Genomic DNA, 25,832 nt, shown 5'->3' on the forward strand with positions numbered 1-25,832 from the left:
AAACAAACCAGATCAACTGATAGCGCAAATGGAAATAAATAAGTAGGATCTGATAGCCATTACAGAGACTACATAACTACATGATGACATAGATTGGGACCAGTATATTGAAGGGTCTGTGACATTTAGGAAGGGCAGGAAGTTAGGAAAAGGTGGAGGGGTGGCTCTATTAATTAACGGTGGTATTAATACATTAGAGAGGGATGACCTAAGTTCAGGAAACCAAGATGTAGAAGCGATTTGGGTTGAGATGAGGAAGGATAAAAGCAAGGAGTCACTTGTGGGAGTGGTGTACAGGCCTTCTAATTGGAACTACACAGTAGGACAGAGTATAAAAGAAGAGATAATGGGAGCTTGCCAGAAAGGTACAGCAATAATCATGTGGGTTTTAATCTACATATAGACTGGAAAAATCAGAGGGGCAATGGTAGTGCAGATGAGGTATTCATAGAATGTTTTCAGGATAGTTTCTTAGAACAGCATGTTCTGGAGCCAACCAGAGAGTAGGCTATACTAGACCTGGTATCGAGCAATGAGATAGGATTATTTGATAACCTCCTAGTAAAGGCACACCTAGGTAGCAGCAATCATAATATAATGGAATTTTACATTCATTTTGAGTGCGTCCAAGACTAATACTTTAAACTTAAATAAGGGCAATTATGAGGGCATGAAAGCAGAGCTAGCTAAAGTGAACTGGCAAATGAGGTTAAGGGATATGTCAATAGAAGTTCAGTCGCAGACATTTAAAGGAATCTTTCAGAATACACATAATATATACATTCCAATGAGAAAGAAAAAATCCAAGCGAATGGCCCACCATCTGTGGTTAACTAAAAAAGTTAAAGACCGTATCATGCTTAAAGAAAAGCATATAATTATGCAAAGACGGGTGATAGGTCAGAAGATTGGAAAGAATATAAAGAACAGCAAAGAATGACAGAAAGATTAATAAGGAGGAAAAAATGAGAGTATGAGAGAAAGCTAGCTAGTAATATAAAGACGGATAGTAAGAGTTTCTACAGATATTTAAATAAGAAAAGAGCTAACAAAATGAGCATTGGTCCTATAATGAGTGCATCTGGGGAATTGATCATGGAAAGCAGGGAGATGGCAAACAAATTAAACAGGTATTTTGCTTCAGTCTTCACTATAGAGGACACAAGTAACATCCCGGAAATAGGTGTAAATCAGGAAATGGAAGGGATGGAGGACTCGGAAAAATTACAATCATCAGGGAAGTGGTGTTGAGCAAATTGTTGGGGCTGCGGGCTGACAAATCCTCAGGTCCGGATGGATTTCACCCTAAGGCCTTGAAAGTGGTGGCTAGTGACATAGTTGATGCATTGGTTTTAATTTTCCAAAATTCCCTAGATTCGGGGAAGGTTCCATTAGGCTGGAAAATAGCAAATATAACTCCTTTATTCAAAAAGGGAGGGAGACAGAAAGCAGGAAACTATAGGCCAGTTAGCTTAACATCTGTCGTGGGAAAATGTTAGAAGCTATTATTAAAGATGTTATAGCAGGGCACTTAGAAAAATTCAGGGCAATCAGGCAGAGTCAACATGGTTTTGTAAAAGGGAAATTATGTTTAACCAATGTAGTGGAGTTCTTTGAAGGAGTCACATTTGCTGTGGATAAAGGGTAACTGGTGGATGTACTGTACTTAGATTTCCAGAAGGCATTTGATAAAGTGCCACATCAAAGGTATTGCAGAAAATAAAAGCTCATGGTGTAGGGGTAACATATTGGTATGGATAGAAGATTTGCTAGCTAACAGGAAGCAGAGAGCTGGCATAAATGGGGCTTTTTCTGGTTGGCAGGATATGACGAGCAGTGTGCCACAGGGATCAGTGCTGGGGGCTCAACTTTTTACAATTTATATAAATGAGTTGTACGAAGGGACTGAAGGAATGGTTGCTAAATTTGCTGATGACACAGATAGGCAGGAAAGTAAAATGTGAAGAGGATGTAAGGAGGCTACAAAGTGGCATAGGTAGGTTAAGTGAGTGGGCAAAGATCTGGCAAAAGGAGTATATTGTGGGAAAATGTGAAATTGTTCATTTTGGCAGGAAGAATAAAAAAGAAGCTTATTATCTAAATGGTGATAGATTGCAGAGCTCTAAAATTCAGAGGGATCTGGGTGCTTTAGTGCATGAATCACAAAAGGCTAGTGTGCAGGTACAGCAGGTAATTCAGAAAGCTAATAGAATGTTATCATTTATTGTGAGGGGAGTTGATTACAAAAGTAAGGAGGTTTTGCTTCAGTTGTACAGGGCATTGGTGAGCCCACAACTGGAGTATTGTGTACAGTTCTAGTCTCCTTAATTAAAGAAAGATGTAAATGCATTAAAAGCAGTTCAGAGGAGGTTTATTAGACTAATACCAGGAATGGGCTGGTTGTCTTATGAGGAAAGGTTGGACAGATTAGGCTTATATCCACTGGAGTTTAGAAGAGTAAGATGTGACTTAATTGAAACCTTTAAGATCCTGAAGGGCCTTGACAGGGCAGATGTGAAGAGGATGTTTCCTCTTGTGGGAGAATCTAGAAATAGGGGGTCACTGTTTAAAAATAAGGGGTCACTCATTTAAAACAGAGATGAGAAGAAATTTTTTTCTCTCAGAGGGTTGAGTCTTTGGAACTCTCTTCCACAAAAGGCGGTGGAAGCAGAGTCTTTGAATATTTTTAAGGCAGAGCTAGATAGATTCTTGATTAAGGTTATTGGAGAGAGGCAGGAATGTGGAGTTGAGGTTACATTCAGGTCAACCATGATCTTATTGAATGGCAGAGCAGGCTTTAGGGGCCGAGTGACCTACTCCTGCTCCTAATTTGTATGTTCATATGTACATATGTAGATGGCATAGTAGAGTGGAGAATGCTGAATCATTATGACAAAGTAGCAGAAGCAACAGTCCCCACTGTTAGGGAAGGAAACAGTTAACTGTCAAGGGGTCCTTAAGTGGGTAATTGTAAGTTAGTAAGCTAAGTACTTCACTGGTTGTGTATATAAATGGGAAACAGGTGAGGCAAGCTGTGGAGTTATATGATATCAGAATAAAATTCTGGTTGGAGAAGCAAGGACTTGGTTATCAAGCAGTTATTGGAATGTAATACCCATGACTGAGAGGTTTTTGTAATGGCTGACAAGTTAGGGGATAAAGCTATATGGGAAGCTAAGTGGGGGGAGTTGGACAGTTGGAAGGAGCCTGGTGTGTATTTGGATGTCCCAATAGGGATCAGCCAGTGTTATCACATAGATGGGCCTGCATGGAAAAGCTCCTACAAGATGGCACTTATAAGGCCAAGGCTAGTTTAGTGGCCCAGGGATTTGAAGACAGCTTAATGAAAAGAAATCAGAGTGAACTCTCCCACAGCAGGGAAAGTAATTTGGGAAATATTTTTGGCCCTTATGATGCTTTTGTGGGAATGTTAAGTTGATAGATGTAAAAGCTGCACTTTTGCAGAGGGATCACCTCCAGAGGGAAGTGTTTCTCAAACCTCCTAAAAAGGTGCTAGAGGTGGAAGAGAAACTTTGGAAATTGAATGTGTGCATATGGTTTAAACAATGTTTCCAGAGTGTGGTACTTATTGGCTTGATTGGTGTTGAGTTGTCTCCAACTGAAGGCAGATCCTGCCATGTTTTACTGGTACTGAGGTGGAAAATTGGCAGGTATCTTGATGCATGTTGGTGACTTCCTGTGGGGTGGCACTAGTGAGTTTCAAAACAGTTATTGACAATATTAGGACAGACTTAATTGTTGGGAGTCAGGTTAATGGGACCTTGAAGTACATGGATTAGAAATGAAACAGTAGGCCTGTTACTTTGCATTAGCAGTTGTATTTAGAAAGTGTTAGCCCTGTTGTAGGGAGTCAGGCTAGGCCTTCACAAGAAATGCTGATGCTTCCAAGGATGAGACCGGAGCAGCTGTGAAATCTGGCTGGGCACCCAGATGAGGCTGGATGTTCTTGAACTGAATACTATAAAGAAACATCTGAAAGCCCAAGCTATCTTATGGGTGAGCAAAACATTGAAAAAGTTAAAGATGGAGAAATGTGTACTTGAGTTTCCATCTTTGGGTGATCCTAAGAATATCAAATTGGTTGTGTTCAGTAATGCCTCTCAAACCTTGTTGATGGGTTTTCAAGTGCAGTGGATTTTATTAAAATTTTTGTGGGTGATGATGGGAGCTGTTGTCCCTTGGTGTGGGAAGCCAAGAAAATAAGATGACTAGTAAAAAGCACCCTGGTTGCAGAGACTTTCATTAGTAGAGGTAGTTAATGTGGCATCCTTATCTAAAACATTTAAAAGAAATACTAAAATGGAAAATGAATGAAATGTCCTAGTTCAATTGATAATTGAACCCTTTGGGATAACGTGCACTCCACAAAGTGAGCAAAAAAAGATTGCAAATTTATATTGCAGATTGAAAACAAACAGTGGAGAGAGGAAAATCTAAGGAGAGATGTGACTTTGCTGTCTTGGAAATAAACCTGGTTTAAGGTACAGGCTAGCTTCAGATTCATTCTTCCTTAACATACAATTATTGGAATTAACTCCAGTGGTGGAGGGAGTGAATGTTAGTGGATGGGGTACCACTCAAGTGGTCTGCTTTGTCTTTGGTGTCAAGCTTTGAGTGTTGTTGGAGTTGCACTCATTGAGGCAAATGGAGAATATTCCATCACACTTCTGTCTTGTGGATGGTGGACAGGTGTTAAGGAGTCAGGAGGGGAATTACTCCCTGTGGAATTCCCAGCTTTTGACCTGCTCTTGTAGCCACAGTATGTATGATGTAGGCCCAGTTATGTTTCCAGTCAATGGTGACTGCCCAGGATATTGATGTGAGGATTCAATGATGGTAATGCTATTGAATGTCAAGGGGAGGCGCTTAGGTTCTCTTAGTAGAAATGGCATTGGTGTAGTGCTACACTTACTGCCCAGTTCCAAGCCCAAACCTGAATATTGTCCAGGTCTCCTTGTGTGTGGACATGAATTGCATCTTTGAGTTGTAAATTGAACTGAACATTATGCAATAGTTAGCAAACATCCCCAATTCTAACCTTATGATGTAGGGAAGAGCATTGATAAAGCAGCTGATGTTTAGCCCTAGGGCGTTGCCCTGAAGAACTCCTGCAGCTATGTGCTGGGACTGAAATAATTATGCTGCAACAACCACTCTCTTGTGCCAGGCTCCAGACAATGGAGATCTTTCCCCTGGTTCCCATTGACTACAGTTTTACAGCAGCTCCTCAATGCCTCACTTGGCCAAATGCTTGATGTTAAGAGAAGTCACTCATCTCCCTTCTGGAATTCAGCTCCTTTGTCCCTGTTTATAGCAAAGTTGTAATTAAATCAGGGGCCAAATGGCTCTGGCAGAACCCAGACTGAACATTTGTGAGGTGTGCCACTTGATAGCATTGTCAACACCTTCCATCACTTTGCTGAAGGTAGACTGACAAGACAGTGATTGGATTTGTACTGCTTTTTGTTGACAGGACTTATCTGGGCAATTTTCTGCTTTGTTGTAGCTGTACTGAAATAGTTAATTAGCAAAGATGCAGTTAGTTGTGGAGCAGAAGTCTTCAATACTATTGTCAAGGCCCATAGTCTTTGCAGTATCAGTGTGTTCAGGATTTTCTTAATGCAAATGGTAGAAGCATTTGCAACCATCTTCAGCCAGAAGTGCCAAATGGATGATCCATCTCTGCCTCCTCATGAGGTACCCAGCATCACTGATGCCAGTCTTCAACCAATTCAATTCACTCAATGTGATATCAAACAGCTGAAAGTATTGAACACAGTAAAGGCTATGGGTCCTGATAACATTCAGGCAATAGTATTGAAGACTTCTGCTCCACTACTAGCCATGCTCTTAAACAAGCTGCTCCAGTTCAGTTACAACACTGGGATTTACCTGATAATGTGGAAAATTGTCTAATGTCTTTTCCACAAAGCAGAACAAATCCAATCTGGCCAATTACCTCCCAAGAAGCCTACTCTCTCTCATCAACAAAGTGATGGACGGTGTCATCGACAGTGAAATCAAGTGGCACTTGCACAGCAATAACCTGTTCACTAATGCTTAGTTTGAGTTATCAGTGTCACAGCTACTGACCTAAGTACAGCCTTAGTCCAAACAAGAACAAAAGAACTGAACTCCCGAGGTGAGAGTGATTGTCCTTGACATCAAGGCAACATTTACCTGAGTGTGGCATCAAGGAGTTCTAACAAAATTGAAGTCAATGGGAATTGGAGGAGAATTCTCCTCTGAAATCATACCTAGAACAAAGGAAGGTGGTTGTTGGAGGCCAATCATCTCAGTCCCAGGATACCGCTGTAGGAGCTCCTCAGTAAAAGAATCATCTTCAGCTGCTTCACCAATGACCTTCCCTCCATAAGGTCAGAAGTGGGGATGTTTGGTGACAGTGCTCAGCACCATTTGCAACTCTTCAGAAGCTGATGCAGCCTGTGCCCATATGCAGCAAGAACTAGATAATTTTCAGGTTTGGGCTGATAAGTGGTAAGTAACAGTGCCACACAAGTGCCAGACAATGACCATCTCCGAGATAATTGAACCCTATCCCCAGGACATACAGGAGCATTACTATTGCTGAATTCCTTCACTATCAACAACCTGGGGGTTGCCATTGACCAGAAATTTAACTGGACCAGCTATATAAATACCATGGCTACACGAGCAGGTCAAAGGCTGGGAATTTTGTGGAGAGTAACTCACCACCTGACTCCCAAAGCCTGTCAGGGATGTAATAGAATACTCTCCGCTTGCCTGTTTGAGTGTGGCTTCAACTGTATCCTAAGCTCAACACTATCCAGGATAAAGCAGCCTGCTTGTTTGGCACCGGGTCCACCACCTTAAGTATTCCGTCCTTCTGCCATTGATGCACAGTGGCAGCAGTGTGTACCATTATACGAGTTGCATTGCAGCAACTCGAGTCTCTTTAGACAGCATCTTCCAAACCTACAATCTCTACCACCCAGAAGGACAAGGGCAACAAATGCCTTGAAACAGCACCACCACCTGCAAGTTCCCCACCAAGATGCACATCATCTTGACTTGGGGCTATGTTGCTGTTCCTTCACTATTGCTGTGTCAAAAACCTGGAACTCCCTTCACAGCATGATGACAGATGGACAGCAATGGTTCAAGGAGGTTTGCTGCCACCTTCTCCAGGGTAATTAGGAATGGGAAACAAATGCTGGCCTTGCCAGCAATGCACTCAGCCCATGAAAGAATAAAGGAAAATGTATTGAATCAAAATGGCTGAAGACTGGCTTTTGTGATGCTGGGGACCTCCAAGATGTGGCCGAGATGGATCATCCACTCTGCGCTTCTGGCTGGAGATGGATCATCCACTCTGCGCTTCTGGCTGAAGATGGCTGCAAACATGTCAGTCTTCTCCTTTGTACGTGCTGGGCTCTGTCTTTGTGGATGGGGCTGTTTGTGGAGCCATCTTCTCCCATTACATATTTAATTCCCCATCTATAGTCACACCTGAATGTAGCAGAACTGAGCTTTGACCTAATCCATTAGTTGTAAGTTTGTTTGGCTCTGTCTATAGAGTGCTGCTCCTGCTGTTTAGTTGTGTTGTTGCTTCACCAGGTTGACACCTTATTTTTTTAGGTAGGCCTGGTGCTGCTCTTGGCATACTCTCCTGCACTCTTCTTTGAATTAGGGTTGATCCCCTGCTTGATGGAAATGGTAGAATGAGGGATATGCTAGGCCACGAAGTTACAGATTGTGTTGAATACAATTCTGCTAATAGCCTACAGCACCTCATAAATACCCAGTCTTGAGCTTTTAGATTTGTTCTGAATCTATTCAATTTAGCACGGTGTGAGCCCCATGTAACACAATGGAGGGTTTCCTAAGTGCGAAGGCAGAACTTCATATCCACAATGACTGTGCAGTTGTCATTCCTACCAATACACTCTCGAATTAATGCATCTGCGGAAGTTAGATTGGTGAGGGCAAGGTCAAATAGATTTTTCCCTTCTGTTGCTTCTCTCTCAATATTTTCACTGTCCTAATCTGGCAGATATGTCCCTCAGGGCTCAGGCAGTAGTTGTCTTGCCAAGCCATTCTTGGTGATGGACGTTGAAGTCCCCACCAAGAGTACTGTCAGTTACTCTCAGTGCTTCTTCTAAGTGGCGTTCAACATGGAGTACTGATCCACCAGCTGAGGGAAGGCAGTTGATTCTAATGAACAGGAAGTTTCAAAGCACATATTTGGCCTAATTCCCTGAGACTTCATGGGGTCTGGAGTCAACCTTGAGGACTCCTAGAGCCACTCCTTCCCAATTGTATACCACTTGGCTGTCACCGCTGTTGGGTCTGTCTTTCCAGTGGGGCAGGACATAGCCAAAGACGGAGAAGTCCAGCACATTGGCTGAAAGAAATGATCCTGAGTGTAACTATGTCAGGTTGTTGTTTGGCTACCCCAATTTGGCACCTGTCCCCAGATACCAGTTTGCAGGGCTGACTGGGCTAGGTGTGCCTTTGTCTTGTCCTGGTCAATGTCGGGTTCTCTGTAACCGTTAACTTTGGGAGAACATCCAAATGTTGTAACTTGCTCATGGCATACATGTAGCTTCTGTAATTAGATTGAGACAACTTTCAACAGATATCTGCACCTTTTATATGTGCTGTGAGTGGGGACATGTGCCATGGGAATACCTACTGGTGAGGATCTTGGTCAAATTGAGCCTGAGTCAGGCTGCATCTGGAGTACTGCTTTCAGTTAGAGCACCACATGACAGGAATGATATATTGGTCTTGGAGGGGATGCAGTGCAAATTCATCAGAATGATACTGGACCTTAGAGTTAAAGTTTGAGAATGAGGACAGGTTGACTTACAATTGGCTTGTATTTGCTCAAATATAGTAGATTCGAAATAAGAACATCTTTATGGAAGGCAGAATGAGATTACTAAAATGCTACATCTAGTCAATGTTACTATATGAATGCAAAGTTGAAATATTATCAAGACAATGGAAGACAAATTAAGTCAACAGAAGTGTGGTTTCTGAGATGTATGATGAGAATTAATTGGATGGCACATACAACTTATGAGGTAGTTTTAAGAAAGGCAGATAAATGAGAAAAGCTTTTACAAATAATCACCAAGAAGTAACTAGTGCTTGGGCACATACTTAGCAGAGAGGAAGTAGGAGATCTGGTACTGACTGGTAAAATTGAGGGCAGCAGAGCAAGAGGGAGACAAAGGAGGAAATATACTGACAGCTTAAGAAGCAGAGCAAGTACAAGATTTGAGAACACCAGGACGTTGTCCATTATCAAAGACCATGAAAGCTGGAGAGCCTTGATCGCCAGCATTGCAAAAAATGATACCTGAAGAAGAAAACAGTAGGTTCAGGGGTGATCTAATTGAGGTGCTTAAAATGTTGAATGTATTCAATAGGTTTGATACTCAGAAACTATTTCCTGAGGTGGGTGATCAGGAAAAAAGGGGGCATAATCTTAAAATTATTGCTAGGCCATTTGGGAGGGAAATCTGGGAGCACTTTTGCAGTCTGTGGTGGCAATCTGGCATTCTCTCAGCTAAAAAGGTTGTGAATGTTGGGCCGCCTGGAGCTTTCAAGACAGATCAAAAGATTAGGGTGTTAGGGGATATGGAGGAAAAGGTGGTTAAAATAGGGATCAGCTATGACTAAATTGAATGACAGAACAGGTCCAAAGGCTGAATTGCTCACTCCTGTTTCTATGTATTCACATATGTGACACACAAATATGCAATTGCACACCTCTAAATAATTTTCTGAATTTAATGAATTCAGTCCTCGCTTGATTAAATTGAAACACAGAAAGCATATGTAGTTTCATGATCAGTCCCTGGAGATATATTTGTAATGCATATTGACAGAAGACAGTTAATTAATTAACAATTACCTTTTTTGATAGGGAATTACAGTAAACCGTCTAACAGCTTAGTCTAAAGGTTAACATTTCACAACAGCTGAGGTGCATCAGAACAATTGTATTGATGTGCAGTCTCTGAAAATGGGTAGTAACATTTATTGTCATAAACTACAAAGATTTCACCTCCAGCAGATGAATTAATTTGTCTAATTCATAAAACAACATCTACCATTTTTTGCAAGGGAAGATTCAACCAAACATAAATTGGGGGAAGATGGTGGCACAATGTCACTGGATTAGTAATCCAGAGGTCTAGCCAAGTTCTCAAGGTGATTTGCAGAGCAATGGGCAGCAAAAGGGGTAAAACTGAGGCATGTTCCTGGAGGTAGATTGTGAGGAAGCTTTCTGAAGGTAGAAAGAGAGGTAGCAAGCCCAGAGTTAAGGTCAATTTTACTGAAGGGTACTGGCTCTAAAAGTGGAACAAAGGGTTTGGGGGGGTGGGCATGAGTCTAACAGAGGCCTGAGTCAAAGTGTATGCTGATACATAGGGCTTGAGTGGGTGGGACAAGACAGTTAAGCAATTTGTAAATGAGGACAAGGACTTTAAATTTGCACTGAAAGATATAGAGTCAGTGGAGGTCAGTGTGCTTGATTGGGGGAATCAGCCATTTAGCCCCTAAGTTGCTTTAAAAAAAAATTGAAAGTATGCATTGATATGGTACAGGACATCACACACAGCTTAGAGTCCATCCTTTTCAGCTTGGAAGTGGTGGCTAACTCCATGAAAGCACTTGCAACCCACCTGTGATGTAGTATCTGTTGGCCAATGTCTGAGTTTCCACTGCAGCACAGGCAGAAACCAGCCAATGACTCTGCAGGCTCACACTGCATATCTCAATGTTCAAAGGGGCTTGCAAGCTCTCTTGCAATCTGTCCTTCAACAGATTACTAGGATTGGTTAGATACTACCCCCATGGTAGTGAGAATGATACTATGGAGCTTGAACCTGCTCTCTGAGAATGACAGCATTCATTCTCCCCCCACTGCTACTCAGCCAGTGCCATGCTGCTGTCTTCCTGCCAGCCTGGACTGCTGCCACTATGCCTAGCTGGTATAGTTTAAAATCAGGCCCTCTGCAAGCTCCCCAGTGAAAGTCAGCTGCCTTCCGCCAGCCATGCTACAGCTACTGTGTAGGTCAGACAAAGGCACCTGCAAGACAGGCATGAAGGGAATGTGCCAGGGTGAATTGTTCATTTCTGTTCCTACAATTGGAAGTGTTGGATAAAGATGTGAATGAAAATGTTATTGTGAGTGACTCTTATTTTGAGATGATGTGATGGGGTATCTCAGATGGATGTAATGGTGGATCTATGGTTGTAAAGGGAAATAGCTTCATGAAAAGTGGAACCTGAGCAGGCAGGCAGAGCAGACAGCCCTGCCTCCTCTTCCTGCCTCCAGATTCCTGGTGGCAATGGCTTTGCCCTCAAGATGGCAATATTATCATCTCCCCGTTATAGCAGAGCCAGGGAGAGAAATCATGGGCTCTGATGTTTCTCCAGTTTATGGGTTCCTTACTCCTTCCCCCGCAGCCCCCCACCACTTTAACCCTTCCCCTCAATCATGCATGATAGTTTTTCCCCTTTCAGGATTCACCAATCAATTCACCAAACAATCACAAAGATCCAAATAAAATGATGAATTCTATTGCTGGCATCTGGTTACAAATCTGCTATATATGCAGCATGGGTCATTAATATTAAAGGCCAGCAATGATACAATGCAGTGTTAATTTGTGTGCATCCTACAGGTGATCCCACCATGACTATCAAGCAAACCAGAAAGAACAAATTTTACTTTAACAGCATAATGCAATATTGTTAATTTGACAGGAATATAGCCTATTAGTTATTTATACATCTACACAAGACGATAACACTGATTTTGGTGACTGCCTCAGCCGTCGTTAACATGTTCTGCACATTGCACCTTGTGGACATGGTGACAGTTAATTCATATTTGGAGGAAAGATTCAATACTTGCAACCCAGATAATATTGCACAAGATTGTTTCCATTCTGTTGAAGAAGACTTTCTTTTGTCTGGGTGCATGATATTCTATATAATTATTTGATAGAAAGGGTGTAATTGGATCTTATTTTATCAGTAATATCATAGGGTAGAAAATCAAATGACTCCTGAGCAACAAGGTGGAATGATTGAGCAACATAGGTCTTCACTGTCAGTGAGCAGCATTGAAGCTCTCAGGTATCTCTGTGCAACACAATTTTAAAGAGGCCAGAGGAAAAAGACTGAATGGTTCACAACTGTAACTATGTTTACTTGATCATCAAGTCTGAAGACGCTACTGCTTCACTGCAATATATTTTCAATATCTACTATGCAACACAAATTTATCAAGGTATTTCAATACTTCAAAAGCTCAGAAGCACCAAGATAGAGTGGGATGATAGGTGAGTAGACAAAAGGACAAGATTGAGACAAGACAAGACTCTTTAGAATAATGTGTCGTGCAAAACGGGTTACTGATTCACTGTGAACATTTTACACATTCCTATCCTGGCAATCTCACCCCATAAATTCCGCTCACAGTAAACTTTCATTAGCAACAAAATAAAACAACTCCAGCCATGAATCCACCTTCGATTCACAAGATAATTATGAATGACAAAAACTATCTAGCCCAGTTCATCTCATCCAACTCAGAATGACATATAAACATATGTATTAGGAGCAGGGGTAGGCCATTTGTCCCCTCGAACCCGCTCCATCATTTGTTAACATTGCCTACATTATACCAGTGACTACAACTCAGAAGTACTTAATTGAGTATAAAGCGATTTGGGACTTTGTGAAAGATGCTGTATAAGTGTAGGTTTTGTCTTTCTCTCATTACACCTGTATGCAGTAGGCAGAGTGACTGTACCAATGGTGAAATTGGAGTCCCATTGCTGATTCTCTAAGCATATTTACTCAAAGCAATCAGTGCAAGTGGCTACAAAGAAATCACTACATTTAGAAAACAATTTAACTCTAACCAACCTCACCCCCAACCTCTCCTCCAACCACCCCCATCCCAACATCCCCTCCAACCCAACCCTTACCTTCCCAAAACCCTCATTCAAACCTCCCCCAACCCGCACTTGAATCTCCCCTCCAGCCTCCTCCCTAAACTTTTCCCAACCCACACTCAAATCTCCCCTCCAAACTCCTCCCTAACCTCCCCCAACCCGCACTCAAATCTCCCTTCCAGCCTCCTCCCTAAACTCCCCCCAACCCGCACTCGAATCTCCCCTCCAAACTCCTCCCTAACCTCCCCCCAACCCGCACTCAAATCTCCCTTCCAGCCTCCTCCCTAAACTCCCCCCAACCTGCACTCAAATCTCCCTTCCAGCCTGCCCCCTAACCTCCCCTATAACCTCCCCATAACATCTCCCATAACCTCCCCCCCAATCAATCCCCCTTCCAACCTCTTTCCGCACCCCCCCCCCCCACCCCAACAAAATCACACACACACCATCCAATTGGTTCTAAAATTGCAAGGATTTCACTTACAATTTTTCAAGCAAGAACATTCTCCTGACAGTTGCTGCTCTGCTGTTGACCTTCGGGCAGCTTCGGTTTTCTGGCGGGCTATTCAAAAAAAATCAGACCCACGAAGCTGCCCGAGGTTTGGAAGCAGCAGTACAGCAACTTGGTGAAATAGACACTGTTAGACCGGATTTTAAAAGATTGGAACCCTCTGGTTCCAATTTTGTTTAAGCTAGTCTGTGGCTCTGGCTGCTCAACCTGGATGACGAGAAACTCTGTTTAGAATATGGAACCTAGGCACCCCCACCCCACCCAGCCCCAGGCCCCAGTGTTTGGCGCCATCTGCATTCCCTTCTCCTGGGCCTTGTGTTACACCAGGACAAGTCTTCCAGAGTTCTTTTAAAAGTCCCTTCACTCAAACCTCGTGAGCATACCTGAATTGACTTCCAGTAGCAAGGCACTGTCTGGTGATTTCTTGGGCTTTAAATCTCTTCAAGGTCCATCCCTTCAAATGGGGAATCCATTCTCACCAGCATTCTGCTCTCACAGCCTTGGCTTCTCTGCGTCTTCACCCAGCAACATCTCTCGTTCCATTTCCTGGTTGTCTGAGCCTGACTGGCTGAGAGTCTGTAAGTCTGCACAAAGCAAGAACAGCTGCCTTTCCCCTTGTGTTCAGGTATTAAATCTGGTACTTGAATTTTTATAGGCCTTGACCTACCCCTTGGTCCCATGGCAACTGGGTCGTATCAGGTTGTCGCTGTGCAGAGTTAATAGGAGGTCACATGCTCCATTTTACCTTGAATTAAGAGACAGTTTAAAACATTGCCATCTTATAAAACCTTGCATTCATATCAATGTACTATGCATGATCACACAACTGCACATTGATAGAATGATAGCCCTCACAGTTTCTATACCTCTCCCAGTTGACATGGGGAACCCAAAGAGCCTCATGCCCTGCATCATCAGGCATCTCACTATCCTGGCAGAGCCTTGTGCACTCCCACCCCGCTTCACCCAGCCTGCTAAGGCAGTAAGCAATGTATTTGTTGTCTATCGATGGCCTCTGCCAACTCCAGGATGCATTGTGATATGGCTTACTGTGATATGTTGGTAATGTCACCTGCTCCCGCCTGGAAATATCCGGAAGCATAAAAGTTCAATGTCACTCTTACCTTTAGGGCCACAGGCAGTGCTGTCCTTACACTGGTGCATGGCTACAGGTCAGGTTCAAGGAGGTAGCGGAGCTCTGTAACCGCTTTCTTGAGAAACCCGAGTTGCCTCAGGCATTGTTCCTGTGTGAGGGGAGGTAGGAGAAAGGCTCTTGAGAAACCCTTGCTGGGTAGGGCCTCCGGTGGAGTGTCCTACTCCCCCTCCCACTTTGCAGAGTTTTCCCTGTCTGAAGCCTTCGCTCCATTTGCTGGGCATTCTGTAGATCCAAAGGCACTGCAATTACAGCCCCCATATCTTGAGCAGAGTTGAACAACCAAACCATCCTGAATATATGCAGCAGCTCACCAACAGACCTCCAAACACAATCCACAGTACTCCCATTATCATTGCCTAAGCAAGCATAAGTCACCTCACCCACAAGTTGGTGGCTGGTATTATAAATAATGCTATTGGTGGATCCCTGATGCTGCTGAACACATGTTTCAGCTGCTAGTGATTAAAACTGGTATTCAGTGAACATGCACAGACCAAGTTAGGGAAATGAGAATAGCCAGTACCTATTCTGATGGTTCTGATGCATGGATGGCACTCCCTGCACCAGTGCACTTCACAGGATGGGATGTCATGTGGGCTATGTTGAAAGTGGCTAAGAACACACTGACGCCATTTTAGGTCTTTAGAATGTTTGTAGCACCAGCACCAGTGGCATATAGAGTCCAATTTCATGGCTTTCCTTTGTGAAAGGAAGGTGGTACTTTGGGTCCACTCCAACCTCTGTTTGACCTTATAAATTGTGATCAGATGTCTGTATTTGCTCCTAGAAAGTTTGAAAAAGCTGCAGGTGTTGTTGGATTAATAAAAGTTAAATGAAAATTACTAGACAATCATGCTAAAACATTGACATTTTCTTTTAAAAAATGCTGAAAAACTGAAAGTTTACTGAATCCCTTGGGTAATGTTAGCAAGCGTGTGCCTTTGTTTGGAGAATGATTTACTATCTCCGAATGCAAAGTTGCGCTTTCCACCCAGGCTTCTTTGTTTGGCGATGCAAAGTCCTCAATCAGTAAATAAGACCCATTAGCATAGCAGGGGCTTCTAAAGTGATTCAAATCAAGACTAAAATGCTTGCTTACCCAGGGCTCCTTTTTCTGATTTTGCCATGTTTCGGTAAGTGAAACTAATAACTGGTTTGATGGTTTTGTGTCAAGCACATTGTTATAAACAAAGCATACTAACGTAATGTCTATTTTTTGTACAGTAAGAAGCGATATACTGGATGATTATGTAAAAGCAGAAGGAGCCTGGATTTATTCTGCACGTGAATCAAGATACCCAGGAGTCAGTGTTGAAAAATGTGCAGCAAAATGTAACTTAGAAACCCAATTTCTTTGCAGGTGAATTTTTCACTTTATTGAATAAAAAGTAGAAAATGCTGGAAATACATAGCAGACTATGAGCAACGATGTTAGCTGTGACTCAGATTGTTCTGGGTTCACTCCAGAGCTAAGCACAAAATCTAGGCAGAAACTCCAGTGCAGTACTTAGGGAGTGCTATACTGTCAGACGTGTTGTCTTTCTGATGAGATATTAAACTAAGGCCCCATCATCCCTCTCAGGTGGATAAAGGATTCCTTGCCACTAATTTTGAAGAGGAGCAAGAGAGTTCTTCCAAAGTGTCCTGACAAATTCCCTCGAAGAACACCACTAAAATGGATTATCTGGCCATTTATTGCTGTTTGCAGGAGCTAGTTGTGTGCAGCTGTGCCTACACTTAAAAATACATCATTGGCTAGAAAGCACTTTTGTATGTCTAATGTCATGAAAGACACAACACAAATACAATACTTTCTTTAAGGGAGAAGACAGGTTCATGATTAGATTGTAGATCCCTTGCCAGAACTAAGACAGTGCAGACTAGTCGACTGGGCATTTCCCACATTTGCAGTTTTTGACTAATGATAACTCAGACTTAAAAGTTCTACAACAAATGAAATTTAGATTGGTCATTGGAACAGGTGGGTAAATGTTACTCAGGCTCTTTGCTCAATGATAAAAGCAAAATACTGCAGAGGTTGGAAATCTGAAACAAAAACAGAAAATGCTGGAAAAACTCAGCAGGTCTAACAGCATCTGTGGAAAGAAAAACAGAGTTAATGTTTTGAGTCTGTATGACTGAAGAAGTTTACTTTAAAATAGTGGAAATGTACTGTCAAATAGTTGCTGAACAATTGTGAATATCAAGTGGAGTCATTTCTAGTCTTTGAACTTATCTTGTGGAAAACAGTACTTATAGCTGGTTTATTAAATTTAATTCTGAACTAACAAGTACTCATTTTGTGTAGAAATGATTTAAAATGCATTTTTAATTTTGGCTACAAAACAGTGTGAATGAAGGAAACTTAATAAAGCAACTTTATCTGGTTAATGGTGTTGGCATAGATTGGTTCAGCCCCATCTATGTCATTGGGAGCGGCTTTGATTGAAGCCGATACTGGGCCAATCACCCATTGTACATTTCTCTTCATTTTGAATTGAAAATCAGGAGAGATGTATAATGGGCGCTGATCCAATATCGTCCTTTTCACAATATTGACCAAAGTGAAAATTACTCCTGTTGTACTTTATCTAGTAATATTCCTCATGTATATTTCATTTTTCAGAGCTTTCCTCTTCACTCAAAAGAGTCAAGAGTGCATCACTACAGCCGATAATAGTCACACGCAATTGGTGCTGAGAAGAACAAATGTCGTTCTTTATGAGAAACAAGGTAATTGTTGGATGTTATATCCATTAGAAATGCAAAAATACCAACCCTAATTATTGGTTATATTATCTAATTTTAAAAAGGGCTCATTTGTCATAGATTTGCAAAAGACTGTGAACAGTAGCTTGTGGATAAATGGACACTGCAGCAGTTTGAATCACTTCAAGGTGGAAACGCATCCACAGCTCAATGCTGGTTCAGTGATGCAACTCTGAGTTGGAAGGTCATAGGTTCATGTCCTACTTCAGAATCTTGAGCACACAACATAGGCCAGCACTCTAGTACTTTACTGAAGCAGTGCACTGCTGATGGTGCTGTCTTACAGATGTGACATTAAAACAAAGTCCTGTCTGTCCTCTCAGGTGGATGTAAAAGATCCCAGTGCACTTGCTGTGTGCAAATTGGCTGCCATGTTTCCCCACATTACAAGATGTTCCAAAATGCTTGACAGCAAACATTTTGAGTATAGTCACTGTAATAACGTGGGAAATGGCAGCCAATTTGAACACAGCAAGCTCCCACAAACAACAATGTGAAAATGACCAGACTATCTGTTTTAGTGATGTTGGTTGAGATATAAATGTTGACCAGAACATTGGGAGAATGCTGTTGCACTTCTTTTGTTGCACAGCGATAGTCATGGGAGATTTTAATCTACATATAGACTGGAAAAGTCAGATGGACAAGGGTAGCCTAGATGAGGAGTTCATAGAATGTTTCCGGGATAGTTTATCAGAACAGCATGTTCTGGAACCAACCAGAGATCAGGCTATGCTAATCCTGGTATTGTGCAATGAGATGGGAGTAATTAATGATCTCATAGTGAAGGCACCCCTAGGTAGCAGCGACCATAATATGATTGAATTTTTCATTCAGTTTGAGTGAGAGAGGAGTGGGTCCAAGACTATGTTTTTAAACTTAAGGGCAATTATGAGAGCATGAAAGCAGAGCTGGCTAAAGTGAATTGGCAAATTAGGTTAAGGGATAGGTCAATAGAGATGCAGTGGCAAACATTTAAGGGGATATTTCAGAATACACAGAAAAGATGCATTCCAATGAGTAAGAAAAGGTCCAAGGGATGGACACACCATCCATGGTTAACTAGAAAGGTTAAAGATGGTATCAAACTTAAAGAAAAGGTATATAATTGTGCAAAGATAGATGGAAGGCCAGAAGATTGGACAGAATATAAGGAACAGCAAAGGCTGACTAAAACACTAATAAGGGAAAAATTAGCTAGGCAGAAATATAAAAACAGATAGTAAGAGTTTCTATAAATACTTAAAAAAGAAATGAGTTAACAAAGTGAGCATTGGTCCTATAGAAAGTGAGTCTGGAGAATTGATAATGGAAAACAAGGAGATGGCAGATGAATTGAACGGGTATTTTGCATCAGTCTTCACTATGGAGGGTACGAGTAACACCCCAGAAGCAGCCATAAATCAGGAACTGGAAGGGAGGGAGGAATTCAGGAAAATTACAATCACCAGAGAAGTGGAACTGAGTAATTTGTTGGATCGGTGGGCTGACAATTGCCCAGGTCCTGATGGACTTCATCCTAGGGTCTTAAAAGAAATGGTCAGTGAGATAGTTGATGCACTGGTTTTAATTTTCTGAAACTCCCTAGATTCAGGAAAGGTTCCATTAGATTGGAAGATAGCAAATGTAACTCCATTATTCAAAAAGGGAGGGAGACAGAGAGCAGGAAACTACAGGCCAAATTGCTTAACATCTGTCACAAAGAAGATGTTTGAAGCTATTATTGAAGAAACTGTAGCAGGGCACTTGGATAAGTTCAAGGTAATCAGGCAGAATCAACATGGTTTTGTGAAAGGGAAATCATGTTTAACCAACTTATTGGAGTTCCTTGAGGAAGTAACATGTGCTGTGGATAAAGGGGAACCGATGGATGTACTGTACTTAGATTTCCAGAAGGTATTTGATGAAGTGCCACATTAAAGGTTATTGCAGAAAATAAAAGCTCATGGTAAAGGGGGTAACCATTGGCATGGATAGAAGATTGTCTGGCCAACAGGAAGCAGCGAGTAGGCATAAATGGGCCTTTTTCAGTTTGGCAAGATGTACGAGTGGTGTGCCACAGGAATCAGTGCTGGGACCACAACTGTTTACAATTAAATAAGTGACTAGGATGAAGGGATGGACAGGATGGTTGCTAAATTTGCTGATGACACAAAGATAGATAGGAAAGTAATTTGTGGAGAGGACATAAGGAAGCTACAAAAATATATAGATAGGTTAAGTGAGTGGGCAAAGATCTGGCAAATGGAGTATAATGTGGGAAAATGTGAAATTGTCCATTTTACAGGATGAATAAAATTATCTAAATGGTGAGAGATTGCAGGGCTCTGAGGTGCAGAGGGATCTGGATGTCCTAGTGCATGAATTGCAAAAGGCTAGTGTGCAGGTACAGCAAGTAATTAGGAAAGTTAATAGAATGCAAGGGGAATTGAATACAAAAATAGAGAGTTTATGCTTCAGTTATTACAGAGCACTAGTGAGACCACATCTGGAATACTGTGTACAGTATGGGTCACCTTATTTAAGAAATTATGTAAATGCATTGGAAGCAGTTCAGAGAAGGTTTACCAGACTAATACCTGGAATGGCGGGTTGCCTTATGAGGAAACATTGGACAGGCTAGGCTTATATCCACTGGAATTTAGAAGAGTAAGAGGTGACTTGATTGAAACATATAAGATCCTGAAGGGTCTTGACAGGGTGGATATGGAGAGGATGTTTCCTCTTGTGGGAGAATCTAGAACTAGGGGTCACTGTTTAAAAATAAGGGGTCGCCCATTTAAAAGGAGATGAGGCAAAATTGTTTCTCTCAGAGTGTCGTGAGTCTTTCTTCCTCAAAAGGTGGTGGAAGCAGAGTCTTTGAATATTTTTAAGGCAGAGGTGGGTAGATTCTTGTTAAACAAGGAGGTGATAGCTTATCTGGGGTAGGCAAGATGCAGATTTGAGGTTACTATCAGATCAGCCATGATCTTATTAAATGGAGGAGCAGGCTTGAGGGGCTGAATGGCCGACGCCTGCTTCTTGTTTCATATGGAACAGGAGACACGGAAATCAGTGCGAGGGTGGAGTAGAATTTGTGAAAGAAACAGCTTTTTGGAATGGGGAGCTCGTTGCCCATCACTCATAGTGCAGAGAAACCACTCTATATCTGTGATCGAATGCTTACATGGCTTGTCCCAGATGTACGGGACTTCTCTGCCACTAAGGATGCTGGATAAAGAACTCCTGATTCAACATAAGATCATTCTTTCATAAAACCTGCTGCAGCCTCACGCTGACTTGCAAACAGTGATCTTAGTTTCTCGATTCAAGGAAAAAGCATGTAAACAGTGCACCAGCACTGCACCCAAACACTTCTTCAGCAGCTATTGGAATCTCCTCTCCTCCATGATTCTACCATTGACTTCTTTCACTCTGATGGTGAATCTGCTTCTTTCAGAAACTTCCCCTTTGTGAATTGGAGGTGGATCATTGTCCCGGGTCTTAGTGTCTCTCTGCTACTCTATAGTGATGGGCAGGATTGTGAATCCCAGCCATCAGTCAGTCCTCCTGCAGTCTCACAGCTTAACCAGAAAACTTTAGTGTGTCTCCTTCATATAATGTAACCCTTCATGTTTTCCATCCCATAATCCATTCTTAAGATTTGTCTTTGAAAGCTTCAAAACACTAGCACAAACTGTCATCACATTTCCTCCTATTTATGCCCTGTGACTGCCTGAAAGCTGGTAAGTAGAAATGAGAAACACAATTCATTACTGAAGTTACACTCTGCTCCAAGTGAGAGCGGTTTGAAATGAAAGGGGAATTTGAACTGTAAAACTGTTAGGTGAACAGAGCTGAATGCTGGTTTAATAGAGGCAGATTCTTAGCATTGTTGCTGCTGATTGGATGCTGATCATAATCTCTGCGGAATCTTCAAGATTGTTTGGAACATTTTTACAGTACATATAATGACTATTTTGAAAATAAGGACACGTGGAAATAAAGGACAACTGATGTCAGTTCTTAAGTTGGCCATAACTTAGAGGATTCATTGTAATGCTGTGGGGCCTTGGTTTAACATCTGATCTGAAAGACAGCACCTCTGCCAGTGCAGCATTCTTTCAGAACCGCACTAGGAAAGTCAACCTGCATGAATGTTGAAACCACTGGAGTGCAGCATGACCTCACAATCTCCTGACTCAGAAGTGAGAATTGTTAATGCAGGCAATATAGCATGGAAGTTGCTGGCAAGAGTGTAAGAGGTATGAAAACACTGATTTGGAAGAGCTGAATCAACAAGATTCTCATCGTTCCACACAAGGAATGAGAATATATAGAGATGTAGGGATTGCACCTCAAGAAGAAATGAGAATGTGGTTTGAAATGTGTATTGGCAACCCCTTTTATACACTACCCAATCTTCTTGTGGTAAAGAAGTTCATTGTAACCTGGATTAGGTGCTTGCGTGGCCTGTGAAAGGTCACTAGATCTCTATATTTGGAATTCATGCTCTGCTGATGGTAAAACAAAAGGTTAGTACCACTCCATTTGTGAACTATAACCATTGACAGTGTGTCTGGAATCATCCCACTGTTGACAGCCAGTGGGGAGAACAGGTGCCCCAGAAATCTTTGGTGTTCATGGCACAATTAACGTAAGGATATCTTTCACAGTTCATTCCACATGTCCAGAAATATAGTATCAGAAACCATGTAGATTTACTTATTTTACATGTTTTAGCATTTCTTGTGAGTTATCATGCAGAAGATTTCTCTGCGAGGCTCCATGCAGGAATTACAACCTATAAAGAAATTAACCTGTACATACAGAGAGCACTCCCCCTCCCCTTATCCAATCCCCCTTCCTCTCTCCCCATTCCTCCCTCCCCTCACTCCACATACATGCTCAATAGATTAGAAATTTTTAACCAGGGGAAAGTTGTAGTTTGACCAGGAGTTGACTATTTGCATGTGGTGCTGGAAAGATAAGAGGTTAAACAAATATGAAACAGAAATTTACAAATATACAAATTGTTTAGTCAGCATATTACGTATTTCAAATACTTTATTTTCATGAAAAAGATCAGTGAGATTCATAGTCCAATACTCTCTTCTATTCATCATGAAACAGTAATTGTGATTCTGCCAGAATTCTCAATGGAGTGTTTAAGATTAATCCAAATACCGGTAAAGTTTTCTTGATTTTACACACACGAACACTGAAATGTTGTCATTGGTCTTGAAACTTCAACAGAGTAATAAATCTGTCAGAGAACAGCTCTTTCCACTTTCATCCATTGGTTAAAAAAATCTCCATCTGAGTTAGTAGTGAAAAAATACACCACTGCCCTTTGATGCCCACCAGCCTGCCCTGTCATGTTTAAATGGGATCAGGTCAGCACTGGTTAACATTCCAACTCCAATTCCGCCCCAGGCCTCCTCCCCAAACCTGACCCTAATTAAAACAGTCACCATTTCAATACATTGAGGAGTTTATGGATTTTAGTTTTTTGGTGCTATGGTGCTGATGTCAATATTTCTTCTGCAATAATAAAGTCAACAGAAAGTAGAGACTGGGGATTTGGTCTTCCAAACAGGAATCTCTATATTTCTGTGTTTTGAAGAGGCACAGAATGATGAAGATTAGGAAGGGTTAGGATGGAGACACCTAGAGTGAGGTATCATGGAAAACATTTGTTTCCTGCCTGTCCTGCAGATACCCACTCAACAGAGTTGAGAAACCTTTAAGGTCTTACTTAAATTTCTCTTCATTCCATGGTGTCAGTCATGGAACTGCTCTACCCCAGGAATTTGGGATGATATGTTGGACTGAATTTTCACCAAAGAGGTGGGAGGCAGGATCCAGGTCTGTTTTCGAGTCAGAAACCTGCCTGCAATGGGAAACCGATTCAGGTTAAGATTTTCGCATGTGGAAGCCCTTAATTGGTATGGAGACAGGCTTCCTGTCCAATTAGAGCCGGTGGGGGTGGGAACAGAGTGGGTCAGATGAAATGTAGGATGCATTTAGACACCCCACAGCAGCCATCATTGCGGCAGCTGGCAGATCTGCAGTTTTTGCCAATTATTTCCACACTACTAGAGGGAAGCAAGATATCAGAGGAGCAGGAGGCCTGGTACCAGAGGCAGGGCTACACCTTACTTCATCAAGCAACTAATGCTGCAGGTTACGAGAGAGAGGATGGAGATCCTCTTCCCGGAGGGTGGCAGGAGGAGGCCATCTCGTCGTGCATCAGGTGCACCTCTCTGTTCAGCGTCATGCCCCTCCAGCTCCTCTCTTACCTCATCCTCTTTGCCCGATGACCTGTCCCCTTCAAGGGCCTCACCGCTCTCAAGGCCCAAGCTTCTCTGGAGGGCTATGTTATAGAGAAGGCAGCAGATCACCAGAATGACCGATACCCTTGCAGAAGGATATTGGAGGGCACCACCCAACTGGTCCAGGTATTAGAATCGCATGTTTAGAAGCCCAATGCCCTGCTCGATGGTTCTCCTAATGAACAAGAGACATTTGTTGTAACACCTCTGTACCTCCACAGAGGGAGATCTTCAAGGGATATCCCTTGTCCCTAGGATCCATCTACCCACTTTAGGGGTTAGAATGAGAACCTGAGGCAGCCTGGACTGGCTGAAGATGAAGGAGTCATGGGATCCTCCAGGAAGACAAGTGCAAACATGGAGGAAGCTCTTGGGGTTGCAGACCAGTTAAACATTGAGGGAGTAGAATCCCTTCCTTTTGATAAATCTGATTGGATAGATGCTAAGTGCCTTAATGACCTAATGGGTGCAATTGATAATGTCCTGCAGTTGGGGAATCCAGTGATGGAGGCGAAACCCAATGCTGTCTGTCCCTTCAAGGTCGTGTCTGTCATTACATGGATGTGCTGTCCAGCTCTGGCAAAGAAAACATCAGTGACCTGCAAATTGCAGTGTTGTGCAGTCAGTCACAAGATGCTACTAAGATCCACAGTTGATCCTTGGAAGGAACCAGAAGTGAGAAGGTTCAAGGTCACAGTGACTTGACGGCCCCTGGCAGGGCATAGTGACCAGTGGTGTGATGGGTGAGGTCTTCAGAGACCAGGTCACAGACCTCTGTGACCACCTGCCTGGGGAGTTGCAGTCTTCTGCAGCACTGGTCCTTGGTCATTTTCAGGTAGTTCTGTCTTTGGCGGTAGATTCTGTGTCGAGATTTAGCACCCATTTCCTTCCTGCCCCTCTTCTCTCTCCTTTGTCCTCCTAATTCTCAGGGTTCTGCCCTTCCTGTGGAAGATGTTAGTCTCATTGCTACTAGGCGCAAAATCTGACAGTCATGCCCTCATTGCCAGCTGGAGCCTTCCTTCTGAGCAGGTGGCTACCCATTTGTCCTTGCTCTCCTGTTTTGCCCCTGGTCTTCTGCTGGCATAATGTCCGGAGGCTGCCAACTCCCTTTCAAGCCCAGGCACTGAGTACTGACTCTCCATTCCACCTGTGCAGAGCCAAGAGCACTCCTTAGTATGCCCAGTTCCCCTTTGCCCCACTGGCTCCCTTATGGAGCAGGGGTGGTTCCATGTGGCAGCCATGACTTGCTCCCCACATTGCACTTGCCTGCCTTCAGCTGGTCAATTTCTGAAGGCATAGGTAACCTGTCTTCCCTCTTAAAAGTTTAAACTTTACCCCTTGACAAACTCGAAACAAGCACGTAACATGTTTAATTGGCCACAATCGGGAGGAATGGGTGATTCCTGGCCTGCCCTCCCCCTATCCTGGCAATTACTGCCAGTGCCAGGATCAGTGTCTTGAAATTGACATGCTGCCTGGCACTGGTATTTTCGGGGCCCTCCCACCTCTGTTCCCAACTTGCCTGGGTTGAGGGAGCATGAAAATTCAGCCCGTTCACTGAAGATTAGTAGCCCATTTCCACTACTGCCTTGAAATTATTTTGAAACTGGAGTCTTCCAGTCAGCATGTTAGGACTTTTACCATGTTGGTCACAAAGCAGCTCGCTATTGTGTACAGATGCTCACTTTACCTTTTCTCAGGTAGGCAGCTGGCATTAGGGAGTATAAAAAGAGAGAGAGAGAGACAGATGTCCAATTCAAAAAGGTTTTTAAGAGGTTTAATTGATGGAATGCATTTTCCACATAAACCCCAAATAGTAAAGCCCCCTGAATTTTATGCATGACTCTTGTCCACCCACCCGATACCCAGGAAACTATCCTGATGCTTTAATATGTGACAATTGGCATATCAACCCCAATAACCCGATGGCCTCAATCTTAACCCCACCATGAAGGACGGCTGATATCAGACTATCCCAATGACATCATAGGACTCAGATTTATTCATAATGCTCCTGCCTAAGTTAAAGTTATTGCTTATGGTTTAGCTCCCTTTGGAATTTAACTCCCACTATCTCATTTCCTTAAGCTGTACTC

General features: G+C 42.5%; 1 protein-coding gene and 1 long non-coding RNA gene across 3 annotated transcripts in view; one reads left to right on the forward strand and one right to left on the reverse strand.

Moving 5' to 3' along the window:
• LOC144689566 (uncharacterized) overlaps positions 1-14,104 on the reverse strand; it is a 35,831-nt gene extending 21,727 nt beyond the window's left edge. For both annotated transcript variants that reach the window (XR_013578661.1, XR_013578662.1), the window contains exon 1: positions 13,881-14,104. This is a non-coding gene — a long non-coding RNA (uncharacterized LOC144689566). The remainder of the gene's footprint in view (positions 1-13,880) is intronic.
• Positions 14,105-15,628: 1,524 nt separating this feature from the next.
• plg (plasminogen) overlaps positions 15,629-25,832 on the forward strand; it is a 125,258-nt gene continuing 115,054 nt past the window's right edge. Inside the window, exons 1-3 of the mRNA XM_078556734.1 lie at positions 15,629-15,786; positions 15,878-16,013; positions 17,280-17,386. Coding sequence (XP_078412860.1) covers positions 15,741-15,786; positions 15,878-16,013; positions 17,280-17,386 — 289 coding nt within the window. The 5' untranslated portion in view covers positions 15,629-15,740. The remainder of the gene's footprint in view (positions 15,787-15,877; positions 16,014-17,279; positions 17,387-25,832) is intronic.

The sequence above is a fragment of the Cetorhinus maximus genome, chromosome 14, assembly GCF_964194155.1.
Source record: "Cetorhinus maximus chromosome 14, sCetMax3.hap1.1, whole genome shotgun sequence".
In the NCBI taxonomy this organism is placed as follows: domain Eukaryota; kingdom Metazoa; phylum Chordata; class Chondrichthyes; order Lamniformes; family Cetorhinidae; genus Cetorhinus; species Cetorhinus maximus.